Source organism: Hemitrygon akajei, chromosome 2, assembly GCF_048418815.1.
Source record: "Hemitrygon akajei chromosome 2, sHemAka1.3, whole genome shotgun sequence".
Classification (NCBI taxonomy): Eukaryota; Metazoa; Chordata; class Chondrichthyes; order Myliobatiformes; family Dasyatidae; genus Hemitrygon; species Hemitrygon akajei.
In genome coordinates this window covers 178841483-178856442 of record NC_133125.1, presented here as the reverse complement: position 1 = coordinate 178856442, position 14960 = coordinate 178841483, and the positions used below count along the sequence as shown (strand labels likewise).

At 40.5% G+C, this 14960-nt stretch overlaps 1 protein-coding gene across 1 annotated transcript in view; it reads left to right on the top strand.

Moving 5' to 3' along the window:
* Positions 1 to 14960, top strand: part of LOC140721489 (uncharacterized) — a 126233-nt gene that overhangs the window by 71712 nt on the left and 39561 nt on the right. The window contains exons 8-9 of the mRNA XM_073036310.1: positions 1657 to 1758; positions 13195 to 13326. Coding sequence (XP_072892411.1) covers positions 1657 to 1758; positions 13195 to 13326 — 234 coding nt within the window. The remainder of the gene's footprint in view (positions 1 to 1656; positions 1759 to 13194; positions 13327 to 14960) is intronic.

Genomic DNA, 14960 nt, shown 5'->3' with positions numbered 1-14960 from the left:
TGGGACGGGAGGCCTAGGGAGAAAGAAAGAGGGAGGGGAGCACCAGAGGGAGATGGAGAACAGGCAAAGAGTGATGCGCAGAGAGAGAAAAAAAAGGAAGGGAGGGAAAATAAATAAATCTGGGATGGGGTAAGAAGGGGATGAGCGGCATTACCCGAAGTTAGAGAAATCAATGTTCATGCCGTCAGGTTGGAGGCTACCCAGACGGAATATAAGGTGTTGTTCCTCCAACCTGAGTGTGGCAGTTATCCTTGTAACCCACTCGGGATAGTGTTCCCTTGTCCTCACCTACCACCCCACCAGCCTCCAGTTCAATGTATAATTCTCCATAACTTCTGCCACATCCAACGGGATCCTTCTACCAAGCAAATCTTTCCCTCCCTCCCTCTTTCTGCTTTCCGCAGGGATCGCTCCCTACACAATTACCTTGTCCATTCGTCCCGCCATCCCTTCCCACCAATCTCCCTCATGACACTTATCCTTGTAAACGGAACAAGTGCTATACCTGCCCTTACACTTCCTCCCTCACCACCATTCAGGGCCCCAGACAGTGTGAGGCTTTAAACAGTCCAGTAGTCAAGAGCTGAATCTTTTTGTGATTAGTTAAACCAGTTTATCAGACACGGTGTTCAGGCCTGTTAATCTTGAGTGCATAGTGATGGAAGTTGTGCCAATGTGCAGAGTCTCAGGTGAATGAGTTACAGTTATAATGGGGAAAGGGGATTTGGTGATATGAAGAGGGTTTGATTCAACACCTCAGTAACTCCTGCAATGTGGACTATAAGGTTTGGAATGTGAAAGAGCATTTGCGAGGAAATTGAGAGAAATTCTTTTTCAGTAATGTGGGGTGTGAAGAGGGTGGGAATTTAGGTGGTGGGTGCAAAATAAGAAACCAGCTTTTCCACCCCCCCTTTCTTGAGAGCAATTGGAAATGAACAAAAACCACTACAAGAGAGGTGTCCTTGGATCGTGTGCACTGCTCACCACTGGATGTCCTGGACAACCTCTCCCCTTATCTGTATTAAATATCCCAGCATTTGGACAGTTCAGCCTGTACCCTTGAGCTGTTTAGTTTCAATGTTGGAATAAGCCACTGCCTGATGCTGTGAGCAGCTGTTCCAGTCCTCGGCATCAGTACAGGATTCACAGTCAAACAGTGGAACCTCAGTGTTACAGCTGGGATTGGTTTTTGTTAACACTGGCAACTTGATGTCAGTCTCAGCCCTTGAGATCATGAGGGAATACAGCAGAGAATATCGACAGTGGGCTGTTGCCTTATCTGCTGGACATGTCCAGAGGGAAGCTGCAGTCTATCTGTTTCCACATGCACAGTCACTGGCTGAGGGTTTATCTAAGTTATCAAATGTAAAACAAATGCTGGTAGCAGCCACAAACTGTGTTTTGTGTCTCTCTGAGCTCCCCACTTGCTGCAGTGGTGAGTGAACTCCTGAACCTCCTTCAGTCCAAAGCTCTGACATCTGATCCATTTCAGAGTTGTTTGGGTTGCTTGATGTTTAGGACATGCAATATCATCACCAATCGAAACAACCCCGAGTCAAGCTCTGTTACCGGGACATTTGTCCATTGATGCATGTGTTACATCATTTATATTGTGTGGTTAACAAATGTTGTAAATATCTTTTTATTTTTGAAAAGGTTCACACGCATTCAGAATTTGGTTGAAGTGTATATCCATCTTTTATATTATCCTCAAGGATTGCTTCATCATTGCCTGGAGCATCAGCACTGCGATTTCAGGTATGTGGTCAAATAAACTTGTATGAAAGTGATGAACTCAGTTCTCTGCAGGGTGGTTGGAATGCATTGAGTATCTCAGTCAGTACATTGTAAGATGCTTTATCAGGACCACCAGCATCTGCAGTCCTCAGCCCCACAACTGGGTGCAGGGAAACCTGCTGGAGGTTCAGACAGTAATGGCCAAACATCAACAGTTCAGAACCACCAGAAACACAGCACAGGTCAGCTGAACACATACAGGTCAGATAAATCACTGGAGGGGACATAGGTAAACCGGACTGAGTGATGGAACTTCCAGAAAACATTTTATAAAATCCCTGGCATTTCATACCATATTGATCCCTGATATAATATCTCAAAGAAGGGAAGTTATGGGGACAATTTGTGGCTGCTGCAACTGACCAATTGTATCCACAAGGATCTGCTTTGAGGCTGCAACTTTGATGGAGACTGGGGTTTGTTCCTGGAGATTAGACAGCTATGGTGAGATATGATTGGAGCTTTGAAGATATTAGTGCTGAGTGACAGGTTAGACAGAAACTATTTTGCAGGTTGAGCCTGGGACAAGGAAGCAGACGTCATAGAACAGTACAACACAGGAACAGGCCCTTCAGCCCACAGTGTCCATACTAAACAGAATGTCGAATTAAACTAATTCTCTCTCATATCCCTCTAACCATGTATATTCGTGTGTTTATCTAACAGCCTCTTAAGTATTACTATTGTATCTACTTCTGCTATTCTCCCAGCAGCACATTCCAAGCACATTCAACTGTATTTCAAAACACAGCACAGATCACTGGTCATGAATCTCCAGCCAGAATGACATCCTTCCACCACGACCCTCTGCCTTCTGTGGATGAGCCAGTTCTGAATCTAAACCACCAAATCACCATGGATCCCATGTATCTTAACCTTCTGGATTGGCCGACAATGAGGAGTCTTGTCAAATGCCTCAGTAAAATCCATTTAGAAAACATTCACTGCACCACCCTCATCAACATCGCTGTCACCTCCCCAAAAAACACTCAGCTGAGTTTGGAATACATGACTTGCCCTGCATAAAGCCATGCAGTCAGTTGCTAATCAGGCCATGTTTTTCCAAACATGCCCAAATCCCATCCCTGAGTATCCTCTCCACCAGCTTCCCTACCATTGGTGCAAGGCTAATAAACTGATCTTTTCTGAGATTATTCCTCTTTCCCTTTTTGAACAAAGGAACATTATTCAGCTAATCCCCAGTGATCCAGGATATTATCTGTTGTTAGTGAGGACAACAAAAATATCCTTGCCAAGGTACCAGTCATTTTCTCCCTTGTCTTCTTCAGTAACCTGGGATATACAGTTTCCTGTCAGTCCCTGATGATTTATCCACCTGGATGCTGTTCAAAGGATCCATTACCCCTCCTTCCTGATCTCAAGATGCTCTGTACATTGGCATGCCCAATCTGCTCTCACTATGCTCCATGTCCTTCTCCCTGATGAATACCATGCAAAGTACTCATCCTGTACCTCACCTACATCCTCTGACTCCAAGCATAGATACACTCCTGTGATCTGTAGTGGTCCAACACACTCCCTAGTTTTCCTCTTGCTTTTAACAAATGTATTAAATGTGTTAGGTTTCTCTTTATTCCTACTTGCCAATGACATTTCACGGCCTCTTTTAGCCGACTTTGTCTCTAGCTGAGCTCTCTCCTGCTACCTCCATCCTCAAAGGTCCTGTCTGATCTTTGCTTCCTAAATTGGACCTTTCAAGACTGGCAATTTGTTGCTTATTCTGCACAATAGGTCTTTGATGGTCTTTTGTTTTCAAATTTATCAATCTTTTTATTGGTTAAATAAAAGAGTACACACACACACACACACACACACACATATAAACAAGAGGAAAATTATCTCAAATATCTATATCAAAATCAATAACAATTCAAATAAAAGGAAAAATAAACATGATCAAGATCATACATAGTATTAATCTAATAGTATATAATAAAGAAAAAGATAATCGATTCTCTTCTTATCCATAAGAAAAGATAAACAAACTTTTATAGTTGAAATGTACACCAAAAAAACCCAAAACACATTAAAAAAAACAAAATAGAAAACAAAAAAAAGAAAAAGAAAGAACTGGGCAGTTCAACTGAGAGTCAAAGCGCAAAAAAAGGAAAAAACTTTCTGATCAAATCCAAAACTCCAAAAAGGTAACTGGAAGAGCCGTAAGTCAGAGCATTTGAAAATATTGAATAAATGCTCTCCAAGTTTTCTCAAATTTAGAGGATGTATCAAATGTCAGACTTCTTATTTTCTCCAAACTGAAACAGGACGTACTGGCGGTAAGCCAATAAATAACAGTAGGTGGATTAGAATCCTTGCATTTAAGCAGAATGGCTTTCCTAGCCAATGAAGTTGTAAAAACTATCATCTGTTGAGCAGAAACAGGAATACCTCCTGCTTCTGATGAAATGATCCCAAAAATTGCTGTAAGTAAATTTGGTTGAGGATGCAAATTCAAGACTTTTGATAGAATTTTAAAGACTTCTTTCCAAAAATTATGTAACTTTATACAAGACCAGAACATATGTGTTAAAGTAGCCACCTCAGTATTGCATCTATCGCAAATAGAATTAATATTAGGAAAAATACGGGCTAATTTGTCCTCTGACATATGTGCCAGATGCACTACCTTGAACTGAATCAAGGAATAATGGGCACAAAGATGTATTTACCAAATAAAATTTTTTATCCCATTGATTATCCAAAAGTGACTTTCGAAACTCCAGTTCCAGGCAGCTTTAATTTTATCATTAGATAACATACACAAATTCAATAACCATTTATAAATTATAGCTATCAGTCCTTTTTGAAATGTTTCGACCCGAAAAAGAGTATCAATCATATTGGGCGAATAAGCCGAGCGAAATTTCTACAAATTAGAAAATTCCTAATTTGTAAATATCGAAAGAAGTGTACATTAGGTAGCTCATATTTATCCACTGAGTGAAATACATTAATCATTTGCCCGTGAACAAATCTAAAAAAGTTACTATCCCTTTGGTTTTCCAAATTGAAAAGGTCTGATCAAAAATTGAAGGTTTAAAATAAAATTAAGATGGATTTTACTAGAAAGAACAAAATTATTAAAGTCAAGGGATCTACGAAACTGAAACCAAATTCTTAACATATGTTTAGTAATAGGATTAAGGTCTCGACTACCAATCTTAGAAAGCAAAAAAGGAAGAGGAGCTCCCAGTAAAGAAGCCAAAGAATACCCCTTCACCGAGTTTTCTCCAAATCAACCCTTAAGGGACAGTCATGTATATCTGAAAAATGAATCCAAAAAGAGATATAACGAATATTGATTGCCCAGTAGTACATTCTAAAATTAGGCAAAGCCAAACCACCACTTTTTTAAATTTCTGCAATAAATTTTACTCAATTTAGATATTTATTATTCCAAATAAAATTTTAGAGTCTATTCTACTAAAGAACAGTTTAGGAGCAAAAGAGGGGATTGCTTGGAATACGTATAAAAACTTCAGTAACATCATTTTAATGGCATTAATATGGTGAATTAATGATAATGTCATAGGAGACTATTTGGATATTGCTTGTTGTGTATACTCAATTAATGGGAGAAAGTTATATTTATACGGGTCGTTACAATTTTTGGTAATTTTAATACTGAGATAAGTGAAGTTATTTTTAGCAATACTAAACAGAATTTGATCATATTGATCAAAATAGTTGTTAATAGGAAATAACTTACTTTTGTGCAAATTTAATTTATATCCAGAAAAACTACTAAATTCCGAAAATATAGATAACAAAGCAGGAATAGATTTCTTAGGATCTGAAATATAACCTAACAAATCATCTGCATATAACAAAACCTTATGGACTTTATCTCCTCTCTTAATACCTAAAACCTCATAGGAGTCCCGAAGAGCAACAGTAAGAGGTTCCAGAGCCAGGTTGAATAATAGCGGACTAAGAGGACAACCCTGCGGTTCCTCTGTATAGCCTAAAATAAGGAGATTTTTGATTATTAGTTATAACTGCAGCCATGGGGGCTTGATAACTCAGCTTAATCCAAGAAATAAAACCTGGACCAAAATTAAATCTTTCTAAAACTTGAAATAAATAGAGCCATTCAACCCTATCAAAGGCTTTCTCTGCGTCAAGAGAAACAACACATTCAGAATCTTTAGAAGAAGAAGAATCTCCAAATATTAAAATATGAACATCTATTCTTAATAACTCCAGTTTGATCCTTAGAAATAACTTTAGGTAAAACATTCTCAAGCCTGTTAGCCAAAATCTTAGAAAGAATTTTAGAATTCATATTTTATAAGGAAATTGCTCTGTAAGAGGCACATTCAAATAGATCTTTTCATTTTTTGGGAATTAATGAAATTGATGCCTCATAAAAAGTTTCCAAGAGGGTCCCAGAAGATATAGATGCAGTGAAAATCTGGCATAGATGAGGTGTGAGAGTATCCGAAAATGTCTTAAAAAATTTCTACTGTAAATCCATCCGGTCACAGAGCTTTACCTGATTGAAAAGAAGATATAACACTTGCTATTTCCTCTCGATTAAAAGGTGCATCTAAAGTGTACACATCTTCAGTAGAAATTTGGGGGATATTCAATCTTTGCAAAAATTCATTCATAGAAGTAACGTTGTCTGGAAAATCAGATTGATAAAGATTAGAGTAAAAGTAAAAAAAAACATTAATTTCCTGACAATCTAATGTTTCAGTTCTGTCAGATCTTTGTACTTTCAAAATCTGCCTTCTAGCCATAGTTGCTTTGAGTTGAGCCGCTAACAATTTACCTGATTTATCTCCTTGTATACAAAATTGACTTTTCGATTTCAGAAGTTGCTGCTCAATGGGATGGGTCAATAGCAAGTCGCGCTGCATTTGAAGTTTCAACCTTTCCTTATATAAATCTTCAGTGGGTGATACTGAATAAACGTGATCTATTTCTTTAATCCTTTTAGTAATCACTAAAAGCTTCACTTTAGTTTTCCTTCTTACAGCTGCTGAATATGAAAGTATCTGTCCCCTAAGAAAAGATTTCATTGTATCCCAAATAACCGAATTTGACATACCCTCAGTTGTATTTAATTGAAAAAATAAACAGATTTGCTCTTTTGTAAAACTTAGAAATGTTGAATCATGCAGTAATGCAGCATTAAATCTCCACTGAGCTGCATTCCGTGTGTTATCAGAAAGCTTCAGTGTGAGTCCAACAGCGCAATAACGTCATACGCACAATCAGCAACAAAAGATACCAATTGTGTATCTGAGAGAAAATAATTAATTCTTGAATATTTATAATATACATGTGGGGAAAAAAAAGAAAAGTGTTTATCTTTAGGATGAAGAAATCTCCAAATATCTAACACACCGTATTCTAGTAAAAAGGAATTAATGCAGGATACAGCCTTATTAAGAAGGCACGGATTGGTTGATGACCTGTCAATCAAGGGATTGAGACAGCAGTTAAAATCACCACCCATAATCAACTTACATTCATTTAAATTCTGCAGTGCAGAAAATAGCCTCTTAAAAAAATTCAGAACTATCTACATCAGGTGCATACACACACACACCAAAGCCACCTTTTGACCGCGTAACAAACCAGTAACAATTATGCATCTTCCAATTGAATCAGTAACAGTATTAAAATGTACAAAAGGGATTTAAAATAAAAAAAGACACCCCTCTATTTTTTGATATTGATGAGGAGTGAAATTGAAAGCCCTTCCAAAATTTTTAAAACTGATTTTCATCCTCCTGACGGTTGTGGGTTTCTTGTGCAAGAATAATATCGGCTTGGAGTGTTTTCAATTTCTTACAAACCTTTCTACGTTTAATAGGTTGGTTCAAGCCATTCAGGTTCCAGGAAATTATATTAATTTTATTAACATCCGTACTGAGACTTTAATTTAGGGTTTTATTAAATGATATTAGTGCACCAAAACAAACCAAACCCTCTGCTTTCCAGATCGATCATTTTCTTCTTAATTCTTGATAATTCCGACGAAACCTCAGCAATTCTCTTTTCCATGGCAGAGAAATTTAATTCCTGCTCTTTAATCGCTTGATGTATTGTCTCCTGTTGTCTTCCGATTTTATTAGTGTCCATTTTAAGCATTTGATATTGAGATTCGAGATTCCTGGATGGCAGAAACAATTTTATCAAATTTTTCATTTGCATTCGTCAGTTTATCAATTTTAGAATCCACCATTCCGATCTTGGTATTAGTATCTTGTATCAATAAGAATGTTCTTTCATGAGTATAGGATTCTTCTACCTCCCTTGTAAATTCAGTTTGTTCAGTTTCAGAAACAATTTGTGCCACATCTTAATTCCTTTCCAGTTCGGGTTCCAGCATTCATAATTAAATCATAAATCCTTAACTAAAAGTAATGAATCTTCAGAGTTTAAACGAAAGTAGCAGTGGAGATTAGATTATAAAAGGACAAAGAGATGCCAACCAACGTCTTACTCCATGAGCAGCCAAGAGGAGACTGTCTCAATAGGTTTCATTGGGTTTTCTTTGTTCTGTGGCGTTCTGTAAGCAGACCATCTCAAAGTTGTATATAGTACTTTGATAATAAATGTACTTTGCACTTTGAACTTCTGAAATCTTAAATTAGCTTATTTTCTTTTTGAATGTGAATTCATAACATTCTGTCATCCAAGGTTCCATTACCCTGCCATCCTTGTCCTTTCTCCTGACTGGAACATGCCAGTCCTGAGCTCTGATCATCTGGTCTTTAAACAACTCCCACGTCAGATGTGGACTTGTCCAATAACAGCTGCTTACAATTAATTTCCCCTAGCTCCTCTCTGATAATGTCATGGTTTGGCTTTACCCAAATTCATACTTTCCCACAAGGTCCAGATTTATAATTATTTGTAAATAACAATGTAAGTAGTTGTGATCACCTATGCCAAAATGGTCTCCTATAGAACGTTGGTCAGCTGTACGGACTCATTTCCCAAAATAAGTTTCAGGATGATCCGTCCTCTCCTGGGACAAGTCAGGCGCTGTTTCAAGAAACCCTCCTGAATGTAGTGAAGAAATTCTGCCCCATTTAGAACTCTTACGTGAAGGAAATTTAGTCAGTGTGGCAGAAGTTGAAGTCACTCACTCAGACAGCCCTATTGCATTTATACCTTTTGATAATCTGTCTACGTATCCGTTCTTCTATCTCCCAGTGTCTATTGGGCCCATAGTATAAGTAAAGATGGCGCTGGTGAGACACAGCAACACTTTACAGGCAGCAAACAAGACTACTAACTATTCTATTGATGACACTTTTTCTGGATGACAATCACCAGCCTGTAATTTCCCTGAACTGGCTCCGTGGCTGTGGATGCACTTTCAGAGGCTCTGCAGTTCACGTTCTGTGTTGTTGACTTTTATTGTTTGAATGACTTGTTTATTTTTATCACACATTTCTCTGTTGTGTGGGGTTTTTCCAATGGGTTCCATTGTGTTTCTTTGTTTTGTGGCTGCCTGTAAGAAGACATATCTCAAGGTTGTCCACAGTAAACACACTTTGATTATAGATGTACTTTGAACTTTGAACCCCATCTGAGTGAGAGAGCTCCACCCATATTACCTCAGTGGATAAGCCCTCTAATGTCCTCTCTGAGTGCAGCTGTGACCCTCTCCCGGAGTATTAAAGCAAACCCTCCACCCTTTTACATTCCTCCATATCTCATCTAAAACATCCAAACTCAGGAATGTTGAACTACTGGACTTGTCCCTCATACAATCAAGTCCTGTAACAGACACAACACCATAATTCCATGTACTGATCCAGGCTCTAAGTTCTTCTGGGGTCATAAGACAAACTTCTGGCCAGCAACCCCACTGTGTTCATTAACCTGGCCATGTCTGTCCCTTCGCATAGACTTGCTCATCATAACATCTACCTTCTCCTCAACCCCTCCACTTACTGCCCTGCTATACTGTTTCCTCTCAACCCCACACACCCTCATTTATACCAAATTCAGTTTCAGCCTGGTGTTTTATTTGACTGTTGGGAATTGCTTTTCCTGGAAGGAAATGCACGTTATTATTTGTTAATGTAGTTGTGATAATACCACTTTCTGTGTTGAGTGTGTTGTGCTGCTTGGTCCAGAGGAACATTGTTTTGTTTGCTGGTATACATGTACCTGGTTGAATGACAATAAACTTGAGGTTAAACTTGGAAAAACTGTCATGTTCACTGAGGAAATTGGACTCGGAGCTGTGAACACTGATCACCCTGGTACTTGGACAGGATTTCCATGTCGGGGGTGGGCAGCAGAATTATTCTGTGTCATACCCTCCTATAGGGGAACTGCATGGTAATTGTACCACACTGGGCAGTCCCGGAACCAGTGGGTTTACCATCACTGTTCCTGCAGCTGTTAATTACCGACCTTCCATCTTCAGGGCTCCCAAACACCCTGACAGCAACTGTAGATTCTGATGGTGCTGATTTCTGTTTCCTCTCCCTTCCAACCCCCCCCCCCCCAGACTCCTCATTGACTCTGCTGATGTCTTCTCTTTCAGTTTGACTGTCTGAGTGAGTGAGGTACAGATTTCCCAGACGTGTGTCTGGATCCTGGTGGATCCGGGTCCAACCCCCACAAAACCCCAGTAAGTTTGGAGTGTAGAGTTGGGAGAGGATCTCATTGAAGGGCTTGAGGGGGTGAATTGTCAACTCCAGTTCCAGTGCTCTGAGTGTCTTCAGTAAAAGCTGAGTAAGCTGAGAATGCTCAGCAGGTCAGGCAGCATCTGGGGAGAAAGAGAGTAAATGTTTTACATCGATGAGCTTCAATCAGACTGGGAAAATATAAAATGTGAAAATCACTTCAGTGCTGAGAAAGATGAGAGGAGCAGAGCAAAGGACAGTGTGTGATAGTTGAGAGATCAAGGGGACATTTGGAAGTTGGTCTAAGCCTGGCTGATTATTGTGGCTCCAGTAACACAGTGATCTCTGTGAGTCTCAATGTCCGTCATTTAATGACAGTGTTATAATGACTCACATACATTGACATCACAGTGTCAGCTGATGTATGAGGGAGAAGTTTATTGTTTCTGGGTTCACATCCTCAAGTCCCAACCCAGCATCATCATGAGAATAGGAGGGGTTTCAGTGAGAGGCTCACCATCACCCTGTGAGGGCAGACAGATGAGGAATAACTGTGTCTTTAGTACTGAGCAACTCTGAATGCTCACTCTCAGAGACCTCCACCTTTGGATAAGACCATAAGATATAGGAGCAGAATTAGGCCATTTGGCCCATCATGTCTGCTCCACCATTTCATTGTGGCTGATCCAATTTTCCTCAGAGGCCCAATCCCCTGCCTTCTCCTGGTATCCCTTCACGTCCTGACCAAGAATCTATCAAGCTCTGCCTTTAAAATACATAAAGACTTGGACTCCACAACTGTCTCTGGGAAAGAATTCCACAGATTCTCCACCCTGTCTAAAGAAATTCCTCCTCATCTCCGTTCTAAAAGGACATCCCTCTATTCTGAAGCTGTGTCGTCTTGTCTTAGACTTCCTCACCATGGGAAACATCATCTCCACATCCACTCTATCAGGGCCTTTCACCATTCGATAGGTTTCAATGAGGTTACCACTCATTCTTCTGAATTTAAGTGAATACAGGCCCAGAGCTGTCAGACACTCTTCTTATGACAAGCCATTTAATCCTGGAATAATTTTTGTGAACTTCCTTTGAACCCTCTCCAGTTTCGGCTTATCCTTCTAAAGAAAAGGGGCCCAAACCTGCTCACAATACTTCAAATGAGGCCTCACCAGTACTTTATAAAGTCTCAACATTACATCCTTGTTTTTATATTCTAGTCCTCTTGAAATGTGTGTTAACGTCACATTGGCTTTCCTCACCACAGACCCAACCTGCAAATTAACGTTTAAGGAATCCTGCACAACTCCCAAGTCCCTTTGCACCTCAGTTTTTTTTGTACTTTCTCTCCATTTAGAAAATAGTCAACCCTTTCAACTATTCAACCATAGAGCATGACTATACACTTCGCGACACTGTGTTCCACTTGCTACTTCTTTGCCCATTATCCTCATCTGTCTAAGTCCTTCTGTAGCCTCTCTGTTTCCGCATAACTACTTGCCCCTCCACCTGTCTTCGTATGGTCTGCAAACTTTGCTGCAAAGCCATCAATTCCATCATTTGTGACTTGCAATGTCAAAAGAATCGGTCCCAACCCTATGGAACACAACTAGCACTGCAGCCCAACCAGTAAAGGATTCCCTTTGTACCCTCTCTTTGCCTCCTGCCAATCAGCCACTGCTTTATCCATGCTAGAATCTTTCCAGTAATACCACGGGCTTGTAGCTAGTTAAGCAGCTTCATGTGTGGCACCTTGTCAGATGCTTTCTTAAAATCCAATGTACAGGATTAGATATTAAGCCAAGGGTCAATTTATGTTTTTTCTTTGAATTTTTCCATAAGAATAAAAGAGTTCTTGTCAGCTTTGGAAGGAATAATTCTGTAAACTAGCATCACGAAAACAGCCTGTCTGGTTTCTATCCCGTGCTGTTAGTTCAGTCTTTCTCAGTGCAAAATGGATTCCTCCATTGGCCAGATATTGAGAATAAGAGAAACAGCCTAAAACACAATCCTGTTCCCAGCAATTTGAAACATGAGTCCCTGATATCAGCCAAAAAATAGCTGGTGACAATGAGCATTATGTATGCATCAGATAACCACGTGAATGTTGATGTTCCCTCCAAGAAACAGCATTGTCTCCTCGAATGTACCCCGACCACGTCATTGATATCAGCAAGAGCTCCCTCTTGTAAAAGGAATGGGAAAAATTATTTGACAAAGTGTGGAATGGAGCCAGCAAGCAATTGCACCCACCCATCCCTGCGAGGGTTAACGTCTGGCCCCGCTTATCAGTGATAGTTGAGGCTGAGATGGATGAGATTGAAGTTGGGTGATTCAGTGAGTTTCCAGTGAAATTGAGGGACAGCTCCATAACCAATTGTTGTGGATGTCAGGAGAGTCAAACCATGGACCACGTGGGACGGCTGGCTGCAGTGTCGTGCACTCCTCAAGGTGTGGCCATTGGAACACCAGAAGATGCAGCCAGTGCAGAATATTGACAGCAAGTGACCAGGATAGATTAGACTGCAGGGAATAATTCAGGTCTGGAATAACAGGTCAGCATGTTGTTATCCCACATCGGAGGCCATGCAGAGTCAGTTGGTTCAGTCATGTAGACAAAGTTAGCAAGTCTGGGCAGAGGTTGGTACATTTCCTGCCCTGAGGAGATGTGAAATAGATTGATTGTTTGCAAACATAGGCAGTTGTCATAATCATATATCTGATGAATTATTGCATGTTTACTTACTTGAATTTTTTTTTTCAATTGCAGGCCTTTCCACTGTGGGAATTGTCAGCATCGTCTTGTCAATCGTACTGCCAATTGTGTTCTTTTTAATTCTGGTGTGCCGGGTGTTAAAGAAGAAATTGGACAAATGTGTATCAACTCCAGTCACATCTCCAAGTAATTTTAGACTTATTTTAATAAAAACAAGATGGAAAGCTAAAAAGAATTATCCTCATCCCCACCAACACCTCTGGATCCCCGTGACCTGTGGGATGAAAATGCCTCACATTTTTCCCAGTTATGAAATTCAGATTTACAGTGTCACCACACTGGAATGATTCTGGAGTCACCTCTGATTTGACTCCAGAGGGTCTTTAGAAAAAGTAGTCTGGAGAGGAATGTGTCTCAGCTCACTGGTGTTTGATCATGGTGTTGTCAAATTTCAGCATCATATCAGGTTGGTGTAAAGGATCCCAATGATGGTGAGGGGAGTGAGTGAGTGTTTGGGTCCTTTCTCATCCTTGATACAGTTGGGTGTGGAAGGCCTCTCTTTTAGGCTGTCACTAATCTTGATTGGATATTTACATCAATTTTGTTTTCAACTGCACCTTTCAATCAATTAATGCAGGGGCCAAAACGACGAATGTGCTTTTCTTCCATAGATGCTCTGGCCTTGCTGAGGTCTTCCAGCAATTTGTGTGTGTTGCTTGAGAATAACTTAACCAACCACACAGACTATAGATATCGAAGTGTTACACCCTGGGAAAGTTTTACTGCTAACCTAATGGTCTTTCTGTAGAAGCAGTGTTTGGGTTATAGTTAGAGGTAACAGGTGCTTTGGAATGTGAACCATCCAATGACAGGAGTGTGTCTCACGTCATGTGCCTGGGTAAGCTGGGTCTTTTGTTCGGCGGGAGAGGAAGGGAGAAGACGCGGGAGAGAAGAGGCCGTAGGACTTGACCCAGAACGAGGCCATGATTTGACGAAGCCCGGGGAGATCGAGGGAGGATTGGTGAAGGGGAAACCGTGAGCTCCAACTTGGGCACGTTAGACTGTTTCATTAAAATGGGCCCTTTTCTTTGTTTGCGTTTCCTTTAGTCAAATTAAGAATTATAAACCTAAATTATTTAGTTGTATGCAGTGTACTGTCTAGTACTTTGTGGTATTTATTTGTAACAGGGTAATGAATCACGCTGCATCCACACAGACGGGGTTTTGGGGTGGGCTTGCACCCCAATCTCACATGTTTGGAGGGGCCAGAGATTGTCTTCCTTAGACTTATGCAGCCGACAGAACCAGTGTTTCAGTTGTTGGGGTATTGTCCAGGATCGATGTCAGTGGATGCTGTGTGATTGCCCTGAGCATTGATCCGGTGGGTTGTGTGTTTAAGTCTGGGCTAAACTATTGTCCGGCAAAGTGATAACGATACGTGGAAATGGATGCTGCCGGTGTTGAGCGGTGGTGCAAATCGAAGGGGTTACAGGTATCGAATGCGTGTACATTCATATCCTGATGAATTGTGAATTCGAGTTTTACGGATTGTTGAGCTGATCAGAGAAGGACAAGAGGAAGAGAATGAGTCGGAGGCGCAGGACGCCTCTGTCATCAGGGTACAGTCCCCTGTGTTGAAGGGACCACGGATAGCCCACCCCTAAAAGGGACAAGGAGTATGAGTCTTGGGCGGAGCAGACCTCTCAGTTGCTGGATGAGTGGCAGTGCTCTGATGACATAAGATGACAGCGATTGGTTGAAAGTTTGAGTGGGCGGGCTGCTGACATTGTGAGAACCTCCTTGCTACTTCTGCGGCCTAC